Source organism: Candida tropicalis (assembly GCF_000006335.3).
Source record: "Candida tropicalis MYA-3404 genomic scaffold supercont3.1, whole genome shotgun sequence".
NCBI lineage: Eukaryota > Fungi > Ascomycota > Pichiomycetes > Serinales > Debaryomycetaceae > Candida > Candida tropicalis.
The window spans coordinates 1,862,826-1,880,220 of NW_003020038.1; the positions used below are offsets into that span (position 1 = coordinate 1,862,826).

The 17,395-nt window shown below is 29.2% G+C and overlaps 3 protein-coding genes across 3 annotated transcripts; 1 reads left to right on the plus strand and 2 right to left on the minus strand. All coding sequences in view use genetic code 12, as the record gives it.

The window, feature by feature from the left end:
• Positions 1 to 67: 67 nt before the first annotated feature.
• Positions 68 to 2,536, minus strand: CTRG_00832 (uncharacterized protein; the record flags this gene model as incomplete). The annotated part of the gene is made up of 1 exon (XM_002546005.1): positions 68 to 2,536. The coding sequence occupies one exon, from the start codon at positions 2,534 to 2,536 to the stop codon at positions 68 to 70; it is 2,469 nt and encodes an 822-aa protein (XP_002546051.1).
• Positions 2,537 to 4,165: 1,629 nt separating this feature from the next.
• On the plus strand, positions 4,166 to 5,200 carry DRE2 (electron carrier; the record flags this gene model as incomplete). The annotated part of the gene is made up of 1 exon (XM_002546006.1): positions 4,166 to 5,200. One exon carries the CDS (start codon positions 4,166 to 4,168, stop codon positions 5,198 to 5,200), a length of 1,035 nt encoding a protein of 344 aa, XP_002546052.1.
• Positions 5,201 to 14,950: 9,750 nt separating this feature from the next.
• Positions 14,951 to 16,564, minus strand: RFG1 (HMG domain-containing transcriptional repressor; the record flags this gene model as incomplete). The annotated part of the gene is made up of 1 exon (XM_002546007.1): positions 14,951 to 16,564. One exon carries the CDS (start codon positions 16,562 to 16,564, stop codon positions 14,951 to 14,953), a length of 1,614 nt encoding a protein of 537 aa, XP_002546053.1.
• Positions 16,565 to 17,395: the final 831 nt, after the last annotated feature.

The window sequence follows — 17,395 nt, forward strand, 5'->3', positions numbered from 1 at the left end:
AATGGATGAAAAAAAGAAAAGATAACAAGGGTTCATAGATTCATCGTTTATTATTTTATTATGAATATTATAGAATTGTACCTAGGTGATGATATTTCAATTTGGATAAATCAGATTGATTAAAATTAATAACTTTTATAATTTGTGGATCTTTAGGAAATATATCTTTTCCATTATCATTAAATAAATAATTACATTCTTGAAAATACAATTCAAATCCTTTAATCGGTTTACTGGTTGTAATTTCAAACTCACCATTTCCAAGATGCTCAATTGATATAACTGCGGAATGTTTCTTCCATGGGAGATGTTTCAATGGTTGTGGCCAATCACTCGAGCGTGCAATGATTTGATTGTTTTTGAATAGTTTAATGTATACGATTGTTTTGTCGTATAATTGGTGATAATGATGATGATTTTCAATTATGGTATTGACTTGATTAGTAGTGAAATTTAAACCATCAATCTTATTAGCGAAATAAATATCACCTAATTCGTTGTAGAACTCAATCTCCAACGTCAAATTTTTGTCATTTCCAAATCCCCAAATATCCAATTCATATCCATTACTGAATGTATTTTGAATGTGTTCAGATTTCATGTCCACTTTGCTTCGATAACATCCGATCAGAATCTCACTTATCTCCCTTTTGATTCCATAATATGACAATTTAGGTATTTTAAGAAAATCAACCGTGGACCAGGATATACTTGGCCAACAATCATTCAATTGCCAAACGATAATTCCACCAGTCTTATAATCTAACCAATTCCTTCTCCAGTATCTATAAGCAAAACTTAATGCATCTGATTGCATTAACTGAGTTAAGTATATCCACGATTCAATAGTAAGAATTTGTGGTTTAGGGAAATTATCCCAAACATAGGTATCCAAATATTCCCTACCTGCAGCACGAGTATGAAAATCAAGCATAGTTGAATTTGGATATAATTGTGATTCGTCAATGTATGTGTTTAATGTACGCATTGAAGGAAGTGATAACATTCCAAACTCAGATACAAACCTACCAGTCAACTGTGGCCAGTTTTGATATGCTTCATGATCACCATGCCAAACATTCCATTGATGTAAATCACCTATATTTGGATCCGATGATTTATGTGTATTGTCGGAATAAGGTGATCCAAAATGATAAGGAGTTTGGTTGCATAGTTTAGTAACATATGAAGGAATCACATCTTCATAGATTATCTTGGCTGGGAATTGTGTTACATTATTGGTATCGAGTTTTTCAGCTTCTGCAATTTGATAATCTTCATTATTTCCAGCATAGATGATGATAGAGCAATATTGCCGCAATCTCATAAGTTGATCATGTACTTCTTTCTTAACAGAATCAATAATTATATCAGGATACACACCACAAGCAAACATGAAATCTTGCCAAATCATAATACCAAGTTCATCACACAATTCATACAATCGAGAATTCTCATACTGACCACCACCCCATATTCTTATCAAATTGTAACCACCATTGGCAACTAATTCCATCCATTGTGAATAATCATTCGGAGTCAATTTTGATGTGAATGAATGAGCAGGTATCCAATTAGTACCTAAAATATGTATAGGTTTGTTATTTATCCTGAAATAAAACGATCGACCTAATTCATCATCTGATTGTATTAATTCAACTTTTCTAAAACCAACTCTCTTTGTTTGTTTTAGCACTCCATTGATAATAACATCAAATGTGTATAATGATTGATTACCTTGATGGATAGGATACCATAGTTTCACATTTGATAATGTGTAACCCAATTGAGTGTATTTCTCCACATTTTGTGATTCTACAACACCCACGTAATCCCCCACATTATCTTTTATTTCAATCTTAACATCCAAACAAGTTGGTGTAGATAAAAACAGTAATTCCAATGATAATTCCACAGTGTCTAATTCATCATTCAATTTATATCCAACAAAGAAATCATCAATATAATTAACGCTACTGATTAATTTCACTGATTCAAATCCAAACGTATTTAATATCGGTCCCCAATCCCAACCATATTGATATTGTGGTTTTCTAACATATACTCTAGATGAATCTCCATTCCAAACTGGATTTTTTCCATATTTCTTTTCCAAAATTTTTCCTTTTTTAAAACTACTTTCATAGGTAATTATCAATTCATTATGATCTTGAATATTAACTGGGACATTATATTTATGAAATGCATTATCTGTCGTTAAAATAGTTTCATTATTCAATTGAATAGTTGCAAAAGTATCAATTCCTTCAAATATTAGCACCATTGTTTCATTAATATCACTACTAGATGAATCGAATATACATCGATATTGCCAATTTAATTCACTTATCCATTTTAAATTAGTTTCATAATCATTTATAAATGGATCAGGGATAAGATCATTATATAATAAATCTACATGTACTTGATGTGATCTAGAAACAGGTGATGTATTGTACCATTTATTTATTTCCAATGTGGAATTTGGATGGTTGGTTAATGTTCTAAATTCCCAATTTTGAAGTCCATTTGACATGATTCATGGGGTCATTGGGGAGAGAACTGAATAAGCTAAGTTGAGATAAAAAAAGTCGTGTGCTTTGGACAATTGGTGTTTGTTGAAACGTAGATGGACAACACGGAAGAACAGCAAAAGAAAAAAAAGAGGAAGAAGAAAAAATTCAACAAATATAATTTAATGTTCTTTGAACCAATTGTGTCTGAGCATTGAATGATATATGTGGCTATATTTGAATGGGCTATTTTTCAGGTCGACTCACATTGTTGGGTACCCTGGAGAAATGCCGATTAATTACTACTAACTTACTTGTATCAATCGAGCATATTAAATATCACAGTTAATATACAAAATTTTGAGTCGAATATTGTTTATTTTACTTTATGTTCACATTTGTAGTTTTTGTGCAATCATGAGAGATTTAGATACTTTCTCTACGCTATACGAAACGAGTAATTGACCCAACTCAATTGATAACCAAAAAGGCATCTACAAGTATGCCCTTTTCAAATGATTAGTTGTAAACTTGTATTATTCATACACACACAAGAGGTTGACGAAAAAAAAAAAAAATTGTATATACTCCACCCAATTGGATTTGCCAACCTATCCAAATAAATATCATAATACTTAAAAAAGAAGTGGAGACCAAATTAATTTTATTCTTCTTCTTTTATTTGTTCTCCCAAGCAACATATATATGCCAAAATAGATGTTATGGAGACCTAATTTTTTTATAAGTGTTTTTGCTAATCTACTAACGTTGAGTTAATGTATCTAGCAATTTTTGAATATACAATTGTTTTATTATGTTTTGTTATTAATATTATTCATATATTAATTCACCCTGTAGAGTAAGACACGAAAACACAAACCAATTCCGTTCATCTATTAATCAGTATTGGCATATCACCTGTATCGTTTTGGTCAATGGATTTATCCATTCCAATACGATTGATTGATTGATAGATTAGTTAAGCTAATCATTTGAGAGGATGTATTTGCTTATGTATTGTGTTGCAAATAGAGGTTATGCAAAATTATTCCTAATTTAGCCAATAAATCACTGGGTGATGTAAGCTTAGTAATCTTAGTGTATTATTGCTTATCCTTACTCATATTGATCATCATCATTATCTATAGATGCATTGAATTATCACACAAAGGGTTTCCAATTAAACTAGAGATTTAAATTCCATCGGAAATGCCAACCACATTTGGTCCGTTTTGTGAATGTCCCTTTTTAGTTTCAAATTGTATCCAATGATCAAATTGATAAACAATCTTACATAATACTTACTGCATATAAGCCATCGTGTGAAACGTGACAACGACTCATTTTTTTTTTCTTTTTTTCTTTTTTTCTTTTTTTCTTTTGTTTTATTTCCGGTGCGTTCATTGCCAACTCAAACATAAGGCAACAGCGAAAGCAAAAGAAAAAAAAAAAAATTTATGTGAAGAAGAAAAAAGAAAAGAGCTTACTAATTCTTCTAATAGATAAATTATCATCAAACCCCATCATCAAACAATTTTTTTTTTTTTTTTTCACACGAGTTATATAAATTCAACTACTTTCCTTATTTCTTCTGTTTGATTCCTTTTTTATATTTATCTTAGTTAGAAATTAATCTATTCATCTATACAGTCATGACTTCTAATATCTTATTATTATTGCATCCAACAGTGGTTACCGACCAGCACATTGTTGAAAATATAAAACTAAAAATATCTAATACTCATAAAGATTTCCATCTTTCACAAACTACTATAGATAGATTAACTCAAGGATCTATTGAATTTGATAATAATTCATTTGATGAAATCATTTATATCAATCCAAACGAAGAACAATATAGAGAAATCCCTAATCTGTTGATGAAGTTAATTTTTGATTTATTAAAATTAAATGGGAAATTTACTGGTGATTTACCAACTGATCAAAATTTAGATGTTTTAATGAATGGTTTCCTAATTATAAATCAAAATGAATGGAATAAACCTCAACCTGAAGAAACTGTCGTAACTTTAAAGAAAAAATCTACTACTACTAATAATAATTCCAACACATCAACTATTAAAAAATCATTCCCTATGTTTAAGAAATTAAATAATGATAACGCGTCTACTCCTGGTTTAACTGATCTGTCTGCTGGCACCAGTGAAGATGAAACCGCCACTGTATCGAATAAGAGAAAATTGGTTGAATCAAAATTGGTATATTTCAGTGATGACGACGATGACGATGATTATGATGGTTCAAGTGATGGTGAAGATTTAATTAATGAAAATGATTTAATTGCTGAATCTAATAAATATAAAATCATTGTACCTAAGAAATGTGAACTTCCAAATGGTAAGAAGAGAAAGAAGGCATGTAAAGATTGTACTTGTGGATTGAAAGAACTTGAAGAAGAAGAAATTAAATCACAAGGTAAATTACAAGATACAGTATTGGCAAATATGGCTCAAAGTGCAACAATAGAGGCTATTAAAATCGAAGAAAGAATGAAAAAGAATAAAATTAAATTTACTGAAGAAGATTTATCAGAAATTGATTTTACTGTTGCTGGTAAAACTGGAGGTTGTGGTCTGTGTAGTTTAGGTGATGCTTTCCGTTGTGATGGTTGTCCATTTTTGGGTTTACCTCCATTCAAACCAGGTGAAGTAGTTAGAATTGACTAATTATGTTTATAAAATGTTTTATTCTTAATGCATGAATGTTTGATTTGAATATGATTTTCCTTTGACTTGATGAATTGTAGTATGAAAGGGTATGCAAATACTAACACAAGGTTCAGCTTTGTTAAGATAGTTTCGTACTGATCTCACTGGCAGTGAATCCGAGTATATTGACGTGAATAAGTCGTTGGATTTCTTCTTCCTTATAGATGAACAAGCTTTCAATACAATCCTATACTTCTCATAGAGATTAATCTACAAAATCATATTCATAAAAATAAACAATACATTAAGGGCAATGATATATTAATACTAGAATATGAATTTTGTATGATACATCGGATAGTTTTTCCTAACAGGTTTGGCCATTTCATTGATGACAATAATAATCAATGTTTCACTTCAAAACATAAATGGAATAATAATTGCCATTATTTTGAATTGTTTTCTTGATATTTCATATTATTCAACAAATTTTATCACTTCTGTCAAAACGATAAATAGTCATTGAATTTACTATGATTTATTCCCACTCAGTAACATAAATCTCTTCATATATTTACTTAAAAAATTACACATTTCATTGTATTTTGTATACCGAGAATTCAAGTCGAAAGTAGAGTATTCATTTTGAATACCTTATATATCCATCTGATCATTTATTCACAGAAAAGAGATATATTTTTCATTGACTTGTTTGATTTCGTTATAGAACAACCATGATTTAATAATGACAACTATAGTAATATGAGAAAGAACAGTATACTGTATTCATTTGTTATATAGTCGCCCAAATCAATATAATCACATATAATAAGAGATTCAAATATCATATATACTCTACAATCAATCAGAAACGTGTGTAATAATAAACAAATAAAAATATATGTATTAAAATGTACTTTTGATTGCTAGATGATAATTATCAAAATGTTAGTAATAAAAAAATAAAAACAGACACATAATAACCAAGTAGCACACAAAGTACTAGGTGTTGAAATTGTGCACTGTTACTAGAATGCGTGTTTTCAGACAAGCAATATATGGAATGAAAGAAAGTAGTTACTAATGGTATAGAATTACTTTATAAAATTCACAAGAGGAAAAGAATACAAATAAAAGAAAAAAAACAATTTTATTTCACTCATTTCTTTCTGAATAATTCAAGTCGCGATATTTCTGTGAGAATGCACGACCCTTTTCTGTCGCACATGGGTCTAAGGAAGTACCAAATGACTCCTAATACCCATCAGCACGACACCGACAAAGTCTCCATACATCACGTGATTGTCACAGATATACTATCAATGCAGTACAAACTAAATAACAATAACTCACAAATGAAACAGGAATTTCAGTACAACATTCCGTCAGTTTCACGGTTGCTACGCAATATTTAATGGAAGTGAAAGATAAATTTTATAGTTTTCTATTTACTTCTATAGGCTTAAATAAGAGAATAAAGAAAGTGAACAAAACTCATACTTTGCTGCTATAAGCAGTGTAGTTATATACGGAGAAGGAGAAGATTCTATCAATATAACACATGACACCAAAAGGATGGATATATAACTAATGAAGGAAGCACAAGTATTACATTTATTGCAATTGCAATCTATTGAACTGCTGCACGTTGGTAACAAACAAACCCAGCTGCGTGACATCTTGTCGTCCTGCATCCGAACACCTACAAGTGAAAAAAAAAAGCTACACAATTATACGATCTTTCTCTTTCGATTTGATCATGTAACTGGGCTTACCACAAATATTATTATGTTGCTAGAAACGTTGAAGAATATGAGGAATATATTGACCTATTATAATCGAATTGTATAAATACTTGTTGCGGAGAGGTATTTTTTTTTATTAGTAATCAGTTAACCTACTTTTCGCTTATATGAAAATATTTCAAACAATAAATGTAAGATTAGAGATACTTATTTTATTATTGGATTCTATATAAACTAGACAATTAAGAGAAGGGAAGTGGAGTCCTATTTATTGGCACTCCATTCCAGCATCACATGAAGATAACACGATTACATGTAGATGACAAAACACACACTTGAAGAGGAGACTACACATTTAAAGAGGGGAATCCCTTGTGTAGATGAATGACTAACACCTGTGGATCCAGTGGACCCTAGGTAGGTAGGTATTACCTCACAATAAATATTATTAAAGTATATATTAATTTAAAATCACTATTAATAAATTATAATTTGCTAGATATCAAACTGGTGGTATTAGTTAGTAAGTTAGCTTACAAAAATGCGGATCATCAGATTGAAATAATAACAAATAAAAATGTTCTATCACCCAATCTTGTAAACCTCCAGAAACATATTATCATTATCGTAAAATAACAGATGCAATAAATGAGAATATTAGGAATCCCTAGAAGAACAAAAAAAAAAAAAAATCAAGGAAAATAACTCCCTTTTTATATGTAAGAATTTGTGTGTGTGTGTGTGTGTGTGTAGTACTGTTGCAATAATGAATAAAAACACAACTCCTCTATTGCAATAACACAAATTTTCTCCACTTCATAATTCCAATGTTATGACTACGATTTAGTATATTTTAAACAATATTCAAAAGGGTACACCTCCTAGATGGATTTGTGTAACTTCAAAGAACTATTTATAATACCATATGTAGTTGTTTTTTTAGAATTACGATGATAGTATACAATATTGAATCCACATATGATTATAAATCCTACAAGTAATTATCAATCTAATAGAATCAAAAACAATCATATGTGTATTTAAATAAGTGAAATAAAAAAAAAATACACTGTAATTTATCAATTGATGATTAGGAACTAAATTGTAAGTGGATATAACTTAGTATATGAATTACCACTAATTCGGACACATTTAAACACACGAGTTTTGAATCTTAACACGTTTACCAAAATTATCATTTCCGCTAGAAAGGGGGAGGGGGATAATATTTATCATTGAAAGAGATAAGAATTCATAGTTGTTGATACAATAATTAATGATATACACTTGGGAAGATAATAAAATAATATATATATATATATATATATTAACAATACTATAAATATAATCTTGTAAACAAGAATATGAATGCTAGATTAATACATAATTGCACCAATAATTCATCGTTAGTAATTATAACTTCAATAGGATATACTAAGATAGTTGTTACATCACAATACCTCATAACTTTCCCAGGCACAAAGTTGCCCACTCTAGAATATATACATGTCAGGGAACATACAATTTCCAGGCATCGACATTACACTTATGGTTTAAAAGAAACAATTCTTTTATTTGATATTTGTTTTTTTTTCAAAAAATCGTTGAAAGAAGAAATATATATATATTTAATAAAAAGGGACAGGTGTTCAGGAACAAATTTAATTGTATCGGTACACTACCCGTAAAAGTACACGACTTTATTTTTTTCTCTTTCTCTCTTATAAATTCCAAGTTAATAAACATACACACAATTAATGATTCTCACTCGTAAACAACAATGCAAACAAGAAGCATAAATTGTTGTGATGATTACTTATAGTATACTTAACCGTAGAATAGTTTAATACAATGCTACACCCTGTTGTTTAATTATTGAATTGCAGATTATTGTGTCTCGAACAATGTCGAATTTAATGAGAAAAACACGACAATGGGATGTCGAAAAGAAAAAAAAAAAGAAATTTCGACATTGAATGAATAATAAAGATTTTTTTGTTTTAGACAATTAAAGAAGAACAATTGACATTCATGCTTTAATCAACCTCATCATAAAGTTATGTATGAATAAGCCTAGTTTCAAACAAATAAAAACGTAAGGGTTTTTTTTTTTTTTATTTCTTCTTCTTCTTGTCATGTCATGTCATGTCACTTACGAAACAATAGATAGACATACATCTATATACTGTATCTTTTTCCATCTTACAAGTCAAATACAATAGAGATTGATTAAACATCAATGGATAAATTTGACATGATGAGGCATGATAATATTAACATCGTTCCTATTGTTTAGCCCAACCGTTTTTTTTTTTTTTTTTTAATCTTCAGTAACATGTTCATCATTGTGCCACTCTTTTTCTATTTTGTATATTTAAGAAACTATGAAACCTTTTTGCTGTGTCAATTCAAAAATCAACTCGGTACAAATTGCCAATATTCGCTTCCTCTAAACATTGAAAATAAACAAAAAAAATGAAAAATTAATGCATACACATTGATGTATGAATATAAATCCGATTATTATAAAAAAACGTGGCAAATGTTAAAGCGGCACACTCCAATCACAACATATTCATGTACAAGTGTTATGTAGTATATGTAAATCATAATTAAGTGTATCATGACTTAAACAATTTCGTAGATTTTATTTAAAAAAAAAATTTATGTATTACACGGACGTTCAACTACAACGATAAAACAAAAAAAAGGCAAGAATTGACGAATATTTTTGATTATATTGATCAAAATCAAAACCATCTCATGAATCATCCGTCAAAACTTGTAACATGATGGTTTGTAGATATTTGTAAGAACTTCACCTCGTAGTGTTCATATTGATACAAAATAAAAAAGATTCAAAGTTACAAACCGAGTCTTGCACGACCTGTTCATAACGATGTATAACAACGTAACATGAATTCTATATTAAGAAACTAATTCAACATGAATTATACTGATGGAAAACCTAGAACCGTGTAACACTTACGAAATAGTGATAAGATACACAAAATATGATGGTAAAGACTAATAATCATGTATTAGTTCATACTTTTGTGATGTATAAATTGGGGGACACACACACACACTCACTCTCTCTCTCACTTTAACACGAAGAATAAATCAGTTTAATTCAAGGGTACGTCATAAATAAAACACACATGAACATCTGGATGCTCAATAAGTTTGTGGTTGGACTAAGTCTGTGGCAATGTAAAATTCTTGCTGAATAACAAACTGCAATCTCCTTACATTGCATATTTCTTCTTTTTTTTTTTTTTGTTTGTTTAAGTATATAGAATTTCGATTATTCCCACTAAACACCACCCATAAAAGAAGAGAAATGCATGTATTGTTTTAATTGCTCATCATCACCATCTTTTTGTTCTTCTTGTTATAACAACAATTGGTTTTTCTTGTAAACGTCAAAAGGCGCTTTCTTATTCTTTTACACACCCCCTTAGGTTTGTAAAAAGTATCTTTTATCATTTTAAGTATTTCTACTTTTTGTTAATAAAAAAGAGAAAAAAGGAGGCGGTGGTGATTATGACTTAATGTTTAATTATTGCTTAATTTTGTGATTTCAAAACAATGGGAAAGTGTCAACGCATAGTTAATCTTGGATTCTTTTTGATATCCAAAATATCATCCACATGAGTATCACAAATTAAAAGTTACATATGTGGTAAAATAGTTAGTAAATTCTTATTGGTTCATAATGAAAAATAAATAAAAAAAAAATTCAATCAATTTAGTAACTGTATAATGTATTAAAAAATAATTTAATCTAAAAGAAAAATAACACAATTCAAACACAACTTGAGTTTTTAGATTATACAGTTTTGTTATTGCTAATGGGATACTTTGTAATTTTTTTAAAAAATGATTTAGTTGACGGATAGATATCAAGTTTGACGATTACATCAGAATTCCTGATTTTGAAAGATTGCCTTATTTTAATTGCCTTTATTTTTAGGTGCAAAATTTGTTAAATTGATGAAATATAATATATTACCTCGGAAATTATCGCTTTGAAAGGAGTAGATTTATTTTTATTATTATTATTTATTATTTACAGAAAACAATTCCGTTTGTAAAGCAAGACGATCTTTCTGAAATGTTGTAGTATTTTTTCCTGCTTTTTGAGTTAAAATTAAAATAGAATTAATATTAAAAATGAAAAAGTTTGAACTAAATTCTATTAACTTTGTATATGGCATGGCATAATTATTTTGTTCAATTTATTTATAGAAATAATTTGTGTAATTTGTTGTTTAAATCCAAATTTAATTTGAATTAGAAAGATTAAGAGAGCAAGGGGGCGGTAGTGGTGGTGGTAGTAATAGGATATAAGAAGTATTGTTAAAGTATGTTGATTCAGAAAACAATATTCGTATTTTATTAGCAAGACATTAATTGGTTATACAGTTCGAGTATTCCATGCGAGTGTAAGACAGACTGTAAGTGTGTGTGTGTGTGTGTGTTCTCGATAAATTGAAACAACGGTTTATCATTGGATGTTCCTGGTAAGTAAGGTTTAACCCAACCTAGAGTTTATAGACCATGCATATCTGCAGTTGTACATACCTAAAAGCATATGCATATACTAATAAGTGATCATTACTACTCAATTTTGTGGGACATTTTATGAAACAAAATTGGGCGAGGTTAGCAGAGAGAGGGAAAGAGTGTGATTTAGATCAACCTGCATTTTATGTATATTTAGTTTTTAGTCCATTTGCTGTACTTCCATTTTTTTTTTTGTTTTTGCTTTTTGCTTTTTAGTTTTGTTGGAATTCAATTATTGGGGATTTCTGTTACATTTTTAATCTATGCAAACATTGAAAGAAAACACAACATTTAGAAACTTAGTACAAGCAAGATCATTCATTCAAACAATAAGAGAAACTGTTTTACAAAGATGTTGTCACATTTGACCCCTATATATTTAAAAAAAAAAAAAATTAAAAATAACCAGGGGGTTGATGGATCACAGTTAGTAAGAGTACAAACTAAGAATATGGTTAAAAATGTAAAATGTAAAATGAAATTTGAAACATGATAATGTTATCTATAATCTTGAAATGAAAATAATTTTTTACATGTTTATTCCCAGTGGATTTCTTAATCAACGTAAATCAGAAAATTATAAAAAAATACAAAATAAAAAAAAGAGATGATTATTTTTAAGAACCATACATCACATGCAGTTTATGTATAAACGGAGATTTAATAGAATTATTATTTTATTTTATTTTGAAAAACTAAGCCCTAGAACTTAAGACTCCCTTGTTCTCTGTATTTACTGATTTTCTTTGTAGAATAATTTTCATCGTCATTATTGTAGTGGGTGGTGTTATTTTTTTTATTATATTCAAACAAAAAAAAAAAAACTGGCAGGCACGTTGTAGATCCTTTGTTATATATTCTTCGTCGTTGTTTTTTTTATGTGGATCCCCTTAAGGGTACAATAATGTTAAGCGGTAGGGGAATTTACACATGTAGTTTGACTTATACATTCATTCAGCCCTTGATTCTTTATTCATTAGTCATTATTCATTATTCTTGGTTCTTCCTCGAGTCTAATATGGTTATGGTTGATCTATTATTGTTGAGGATCAAGAATTTCTCCGTAAGAATAGACCTTCGGAATAAAAATTTACTTAATCTCGGAAAGATTAAACATCGGCAAAATTATAATAATCAAAGATTTCCGGTATCTCGGAACAACGAGGGAAACCGTAAGCGGGGGGTGTACAAGTGTGTGTGAGGTGTGTGAGAGCAAAATATCTCAAATTATAATAATTTATTATTTTTCATTTCTCATTTTATCACAGGCAATTTTTAAACTTTTATTTTTTTTCTTTCTTTCTTTTAAACTTTTGCTTTCTTACACAAAACTGCGACACCTAAAGAGAAAAATAATAATTTATTATTTTTTCTTTCTTATAGACAAAGCAAAATTAAAAAGTTTAATTTGCTGAATTCTGTTGAATTGGCGATTTAACATCTTCTGCATCTACGTTATTTTCATTGTTCCGATTCACACGACCTTCGAATCAATTTTTTTTTTTAATTTATTTTTTTCATTCCCTTAGATACAATTGATAATAAGAAGAAGATAGTGATGGTGGTTGAAATGATAGTTGGATAGTGGTGACGATAGTGGGAATGATCGGCGTGTGTGTTGATGGAGCCGTGGGGTGCTTTCTCTCTGTGTGTGTGTGTGTAGTTCTGAAGAATACCACCTTCCTTTCGAGTACACTCATTGCTACCAATTACTCGATATATTATAATTACTGCATATCTAAAAATATATCCAGAGAGATACCCACTCCCACTCCCACTCCCACTCCCGCTCCCATTCCCCCCTCCAATTTCCACAAATAAACACCCTCAGACACACATATAATATTAGATCCATGTGATGAGGTGTATATCCGAGGTGAATTATCGTGATATAATAATCAACCCAAGTGAGACAATACAATCCAGAAACGTATGTCTTAGTTATCAGAGTTGCGTAAATGAATCAAAAACAAAAAAATAAAACAATGAATGTGTAAGTGGAGACAAAGGTAAAGATGATGATTATGTGGGTGATTGTTTCAATCTTTCCGTATTGATCGAGATTACACACACACACCTATACATACACACACAATATTTTTGATTATAAATCAATTCCGAAAGGTGTATTCCATTTGGAGGGGATTATAATTTTTTTTTTTTTTTGTTTTAAATTTTTCAAAAATTTTATCCCACCATCTATCCGAGGGTGGTAATGTAACGAGGAGAAGTTAATGAAACTTGATAATATGTGGATCTGGGTATAAACTTTTCTCTTGATTCCTTTATTTATTTGATCTATGTATATTCATATTGTATTTTATTGTTGAATCATTTAATGAACTTAATTATATATTAATTTTACAATAAAATTATAAACAAGAAGGAATATTTCTATTCTATTCAATAATCTTCTTCTTCTTCTTTCAATACAAACTTCTGCCCCCTTTTTTGTTGTTGTTGTTATTAATCAAGAATAATTAACAATTATCTTCTATTCTTCTGCTTTTGTTTTTTTCTTAAAATTTATATTGTTCATTCATTTATACTTATTGTTTGTTGTTTCTTTCTTTACCTTATTGTTTAAATGTGATTTTCAACATGAATTATAAACTTATTAAACTTCTTATGATTAACAAGTATATATAGAAGAAGAAGAAAAAAAATCATAACCTACATAGGAAACTTGTATTATTGTAAGTAAGTAGAATGAATAAATCTATTGAATTTCTTCTATTATTAACATTATTAATATTATTTTTATTATTATAATTATTATTAACAAGATTATTCATATAATTATGAACACTTATTCACATACGATTGTTATTGTTAATCGTATAAATTGGAAAGGGGGTTAACGAATAAGATAAGATAAAAGAATAATGTAATTCTTAATTCACCATTCATCATCATCTTGATCTTCAAACAATAATAACTTCTCTCGAGTATTGGGTTTGGAGAATCTCATTAAAAGTTTAAATGTTTCCCAATTTATATATATATATATATATATATAATCACTTCTTTCCCCTTTTCTTATATTTGTTAGTATACCATAATAATGAAGAAAAAAAAGAATTATCCATTCAATTATTTTACATTTCTTCTAATTATTTTAAACAAAGAATGTATATCCACGCCCATAATCTATTGTGTATATATTCCAATGTTTTAGTCTGTCTGTCTATTCATTTATTTGATTGTAATTTTTACAAACAATGTTAATAATAGCTGCAAAAAAAGTTGCAAATTTAATTTTTTCTTCTTATACGTGTATAAACTCAATAATGAAATAAAAAAAGAATAATCAACCAAAAAAAAAAAAAAAAAATAACCATCAATTTATATAAATAATTATATATATAAAAACATGAATAATTAACAAATAATACTTAGAAAAAAAAAAGTATATACATTATAGAGAAAAAAAAAAGAATCAGATTTTGTCTTTTTATTGAGGAGGTTGATGAATATTACCATTGAATCCATCATAATGTTGAATAACTCCATTGACAACTGCTTGTTGCTGTTGTTGTTGTTGTTGACCAGGTTGTTGTTGTTGTTGTAATATACCACCATTTGTAGTATACACATATCTTGAATCATAACCACTTGTACCACTAATAAAACCATTATTTGTATTATTGGTGGCTCCACTACTATATTCACCTGATCCAGCAGGATGATTATTTAATTGTTGAATAGGTAATGAAGTTGAATAATTATTTCCATTAAATAAGAATTGTGGTTGTGAATTATTACCATTTGGATGAATACCTGGATGTGATGTAGGAGTAGCTAATTGATGTTGTTGTGGTGGAATACCTCCAATTATCGATTGTTCACTAATACTACCACCATGGTGTAGTATACTTCCTTGTTGATGTTGAGCAGAAGATGTAGAAAATTTATTTCCATTGTTATTATTATCATCGTAGAAATGTAATTGTTGGGAATTTGCAGAGTTAGGTTGTGACCCATTAGTATTGAATTGAGTATGTTGATTCTGTTGCTGTTGTTGATAAGGACTTGGAGAAATCATATAAGATTGGAAATTAGCTCCTGTTGGATATAATTGACCATTATTATTACCATTAGCAGATTGTGCACTAATACTTTGTGCTTGTATTTGAATAGGTTGTTGTTGTTGTTGTTTCTGGATAAATTGTTGATATTGATCATTGTGTAAATTAGATAAATCACCATTACTGTTATTTGATGTACTACTATTACTACTGACTCCACTAAAACTAGCACTTTTAATAGTAGCAGTATTTTTCAAATTTGAAGTATTGGTGACAGGATTATTGGTAGTAGTGTTGACTTTATCTTTACAAACAGGACAATTTTTATTCTTACCATTTCTTCTTGGGGTATATCTATAACCAGGATATTTCTTAGCATGATTTTTCTTTTCTTCTTCAGCCAAATTATTCCAATGATCTTTTTCAATTGGAGATAAATTTCTCCATCTTCTACCTAATTCTCGAGAAACTTCAGGATTAGTTCTAATTATTGTACCTTCATCCAATACAGTTTGATGGTATTTTTGTCTGAATAATATGAAAGCATTTCTTGGTCTTGGAATCTTGTTAATTTTTGATTTACAAATACATTTGTTTGATTGGTTGGACTGGTTATTGGAGTTACTAGAAGATGATATACTTGTTGAAGTAGGAGAAGGATGTTGTTGTTGCTGCTGTTGTTGTTGTTCGTCATTTGAAAATGTAGAATTAGTAGGAGTAGTGTTATTAGAAGTATATTGTTGTTGATGTTGCAGCTGTTCTGGTTGTTGCTGTGGTTGTTGTTGTTGTTGCTGTTGATTGTGATAAAACATTGAGTTATTGTAAAGATTGATATTTGGAGAAGAAGTTGAATCTGAATTGTTATTGTTTTGAGGAATAATTTGTGCTAAAGAAGGCAAAGTATTATGAGATGAAGGATGTTTAATTGAATCATCAGAGTTAGAAACAGCGGCAGAAGTAATATTTGATTGTTGACCAGATTGTTGTTGTTGTTGTTGTTGCATATTATTGTATGGAGAATAGTAGATAGCAGTTGACATTGTCTGTATTAGTCAATGTTGAGGGAGATGTGGATGTGGATTATTGAATGAACAGTAAATCTTGGTGATAATCAAAAAAAAAGAAGAAAAAGTTGATAAAAATTCTTTGTCTGTATAAACAAGAAGAACAAGAATAAGAAGAAGAACAACAAGAAGAAGAAGAACAAGAACTAGAAGAAGAAATATCTGTTGGTATTTATATTTATTGATAATTTAGTTTGTGTGATTTAAAAGTAAGGGGAGCTAAAATAAAAATAAAAATAAAAATAAAATACAAAGCTTATAAAAAATTTTTCATTATTACGTTTATTTGCTTATTGGTTTACTTACTTACTTACTTAGTTACTCAGTTAGTTACTTACACAGGGTTAAATTAATTTATTAGTTAGTTAGCGTGTGTGTGTGTATGTGTGTGTGTCTGTGTCTGTGTCTGTGCGTGTGTATATTAGTTTTAGTTTAATGTGGGAGGTCGTGTACAAAGGGGTAACTAAAATTTATTTTTTTTTTTTTTTGTATTAAACTTTTTTTTTTTTAAATTCGGTTTTTGTGACAGTTGAAGATTAAGTAACACCAAACTCATTAAACAATAGACTCTGAATCGGTTTTGTGTCCCTGCACAAACAAATTTCATATCTGCGGGTTTGTGTTATTGTTTGTGTGGGGGGCCATCTACAGATTTTGTGTACTTTCTCCACCACCCAAGGAGATATCCCGGAGCTCACACACACACACACACACACACACAGAGAGAGAGAAATGAATCTAACCAGCAGGTAATGGGTAATCACCAAAGTGAATGAAGAATGTAGTTACAGTACACTACAATACATT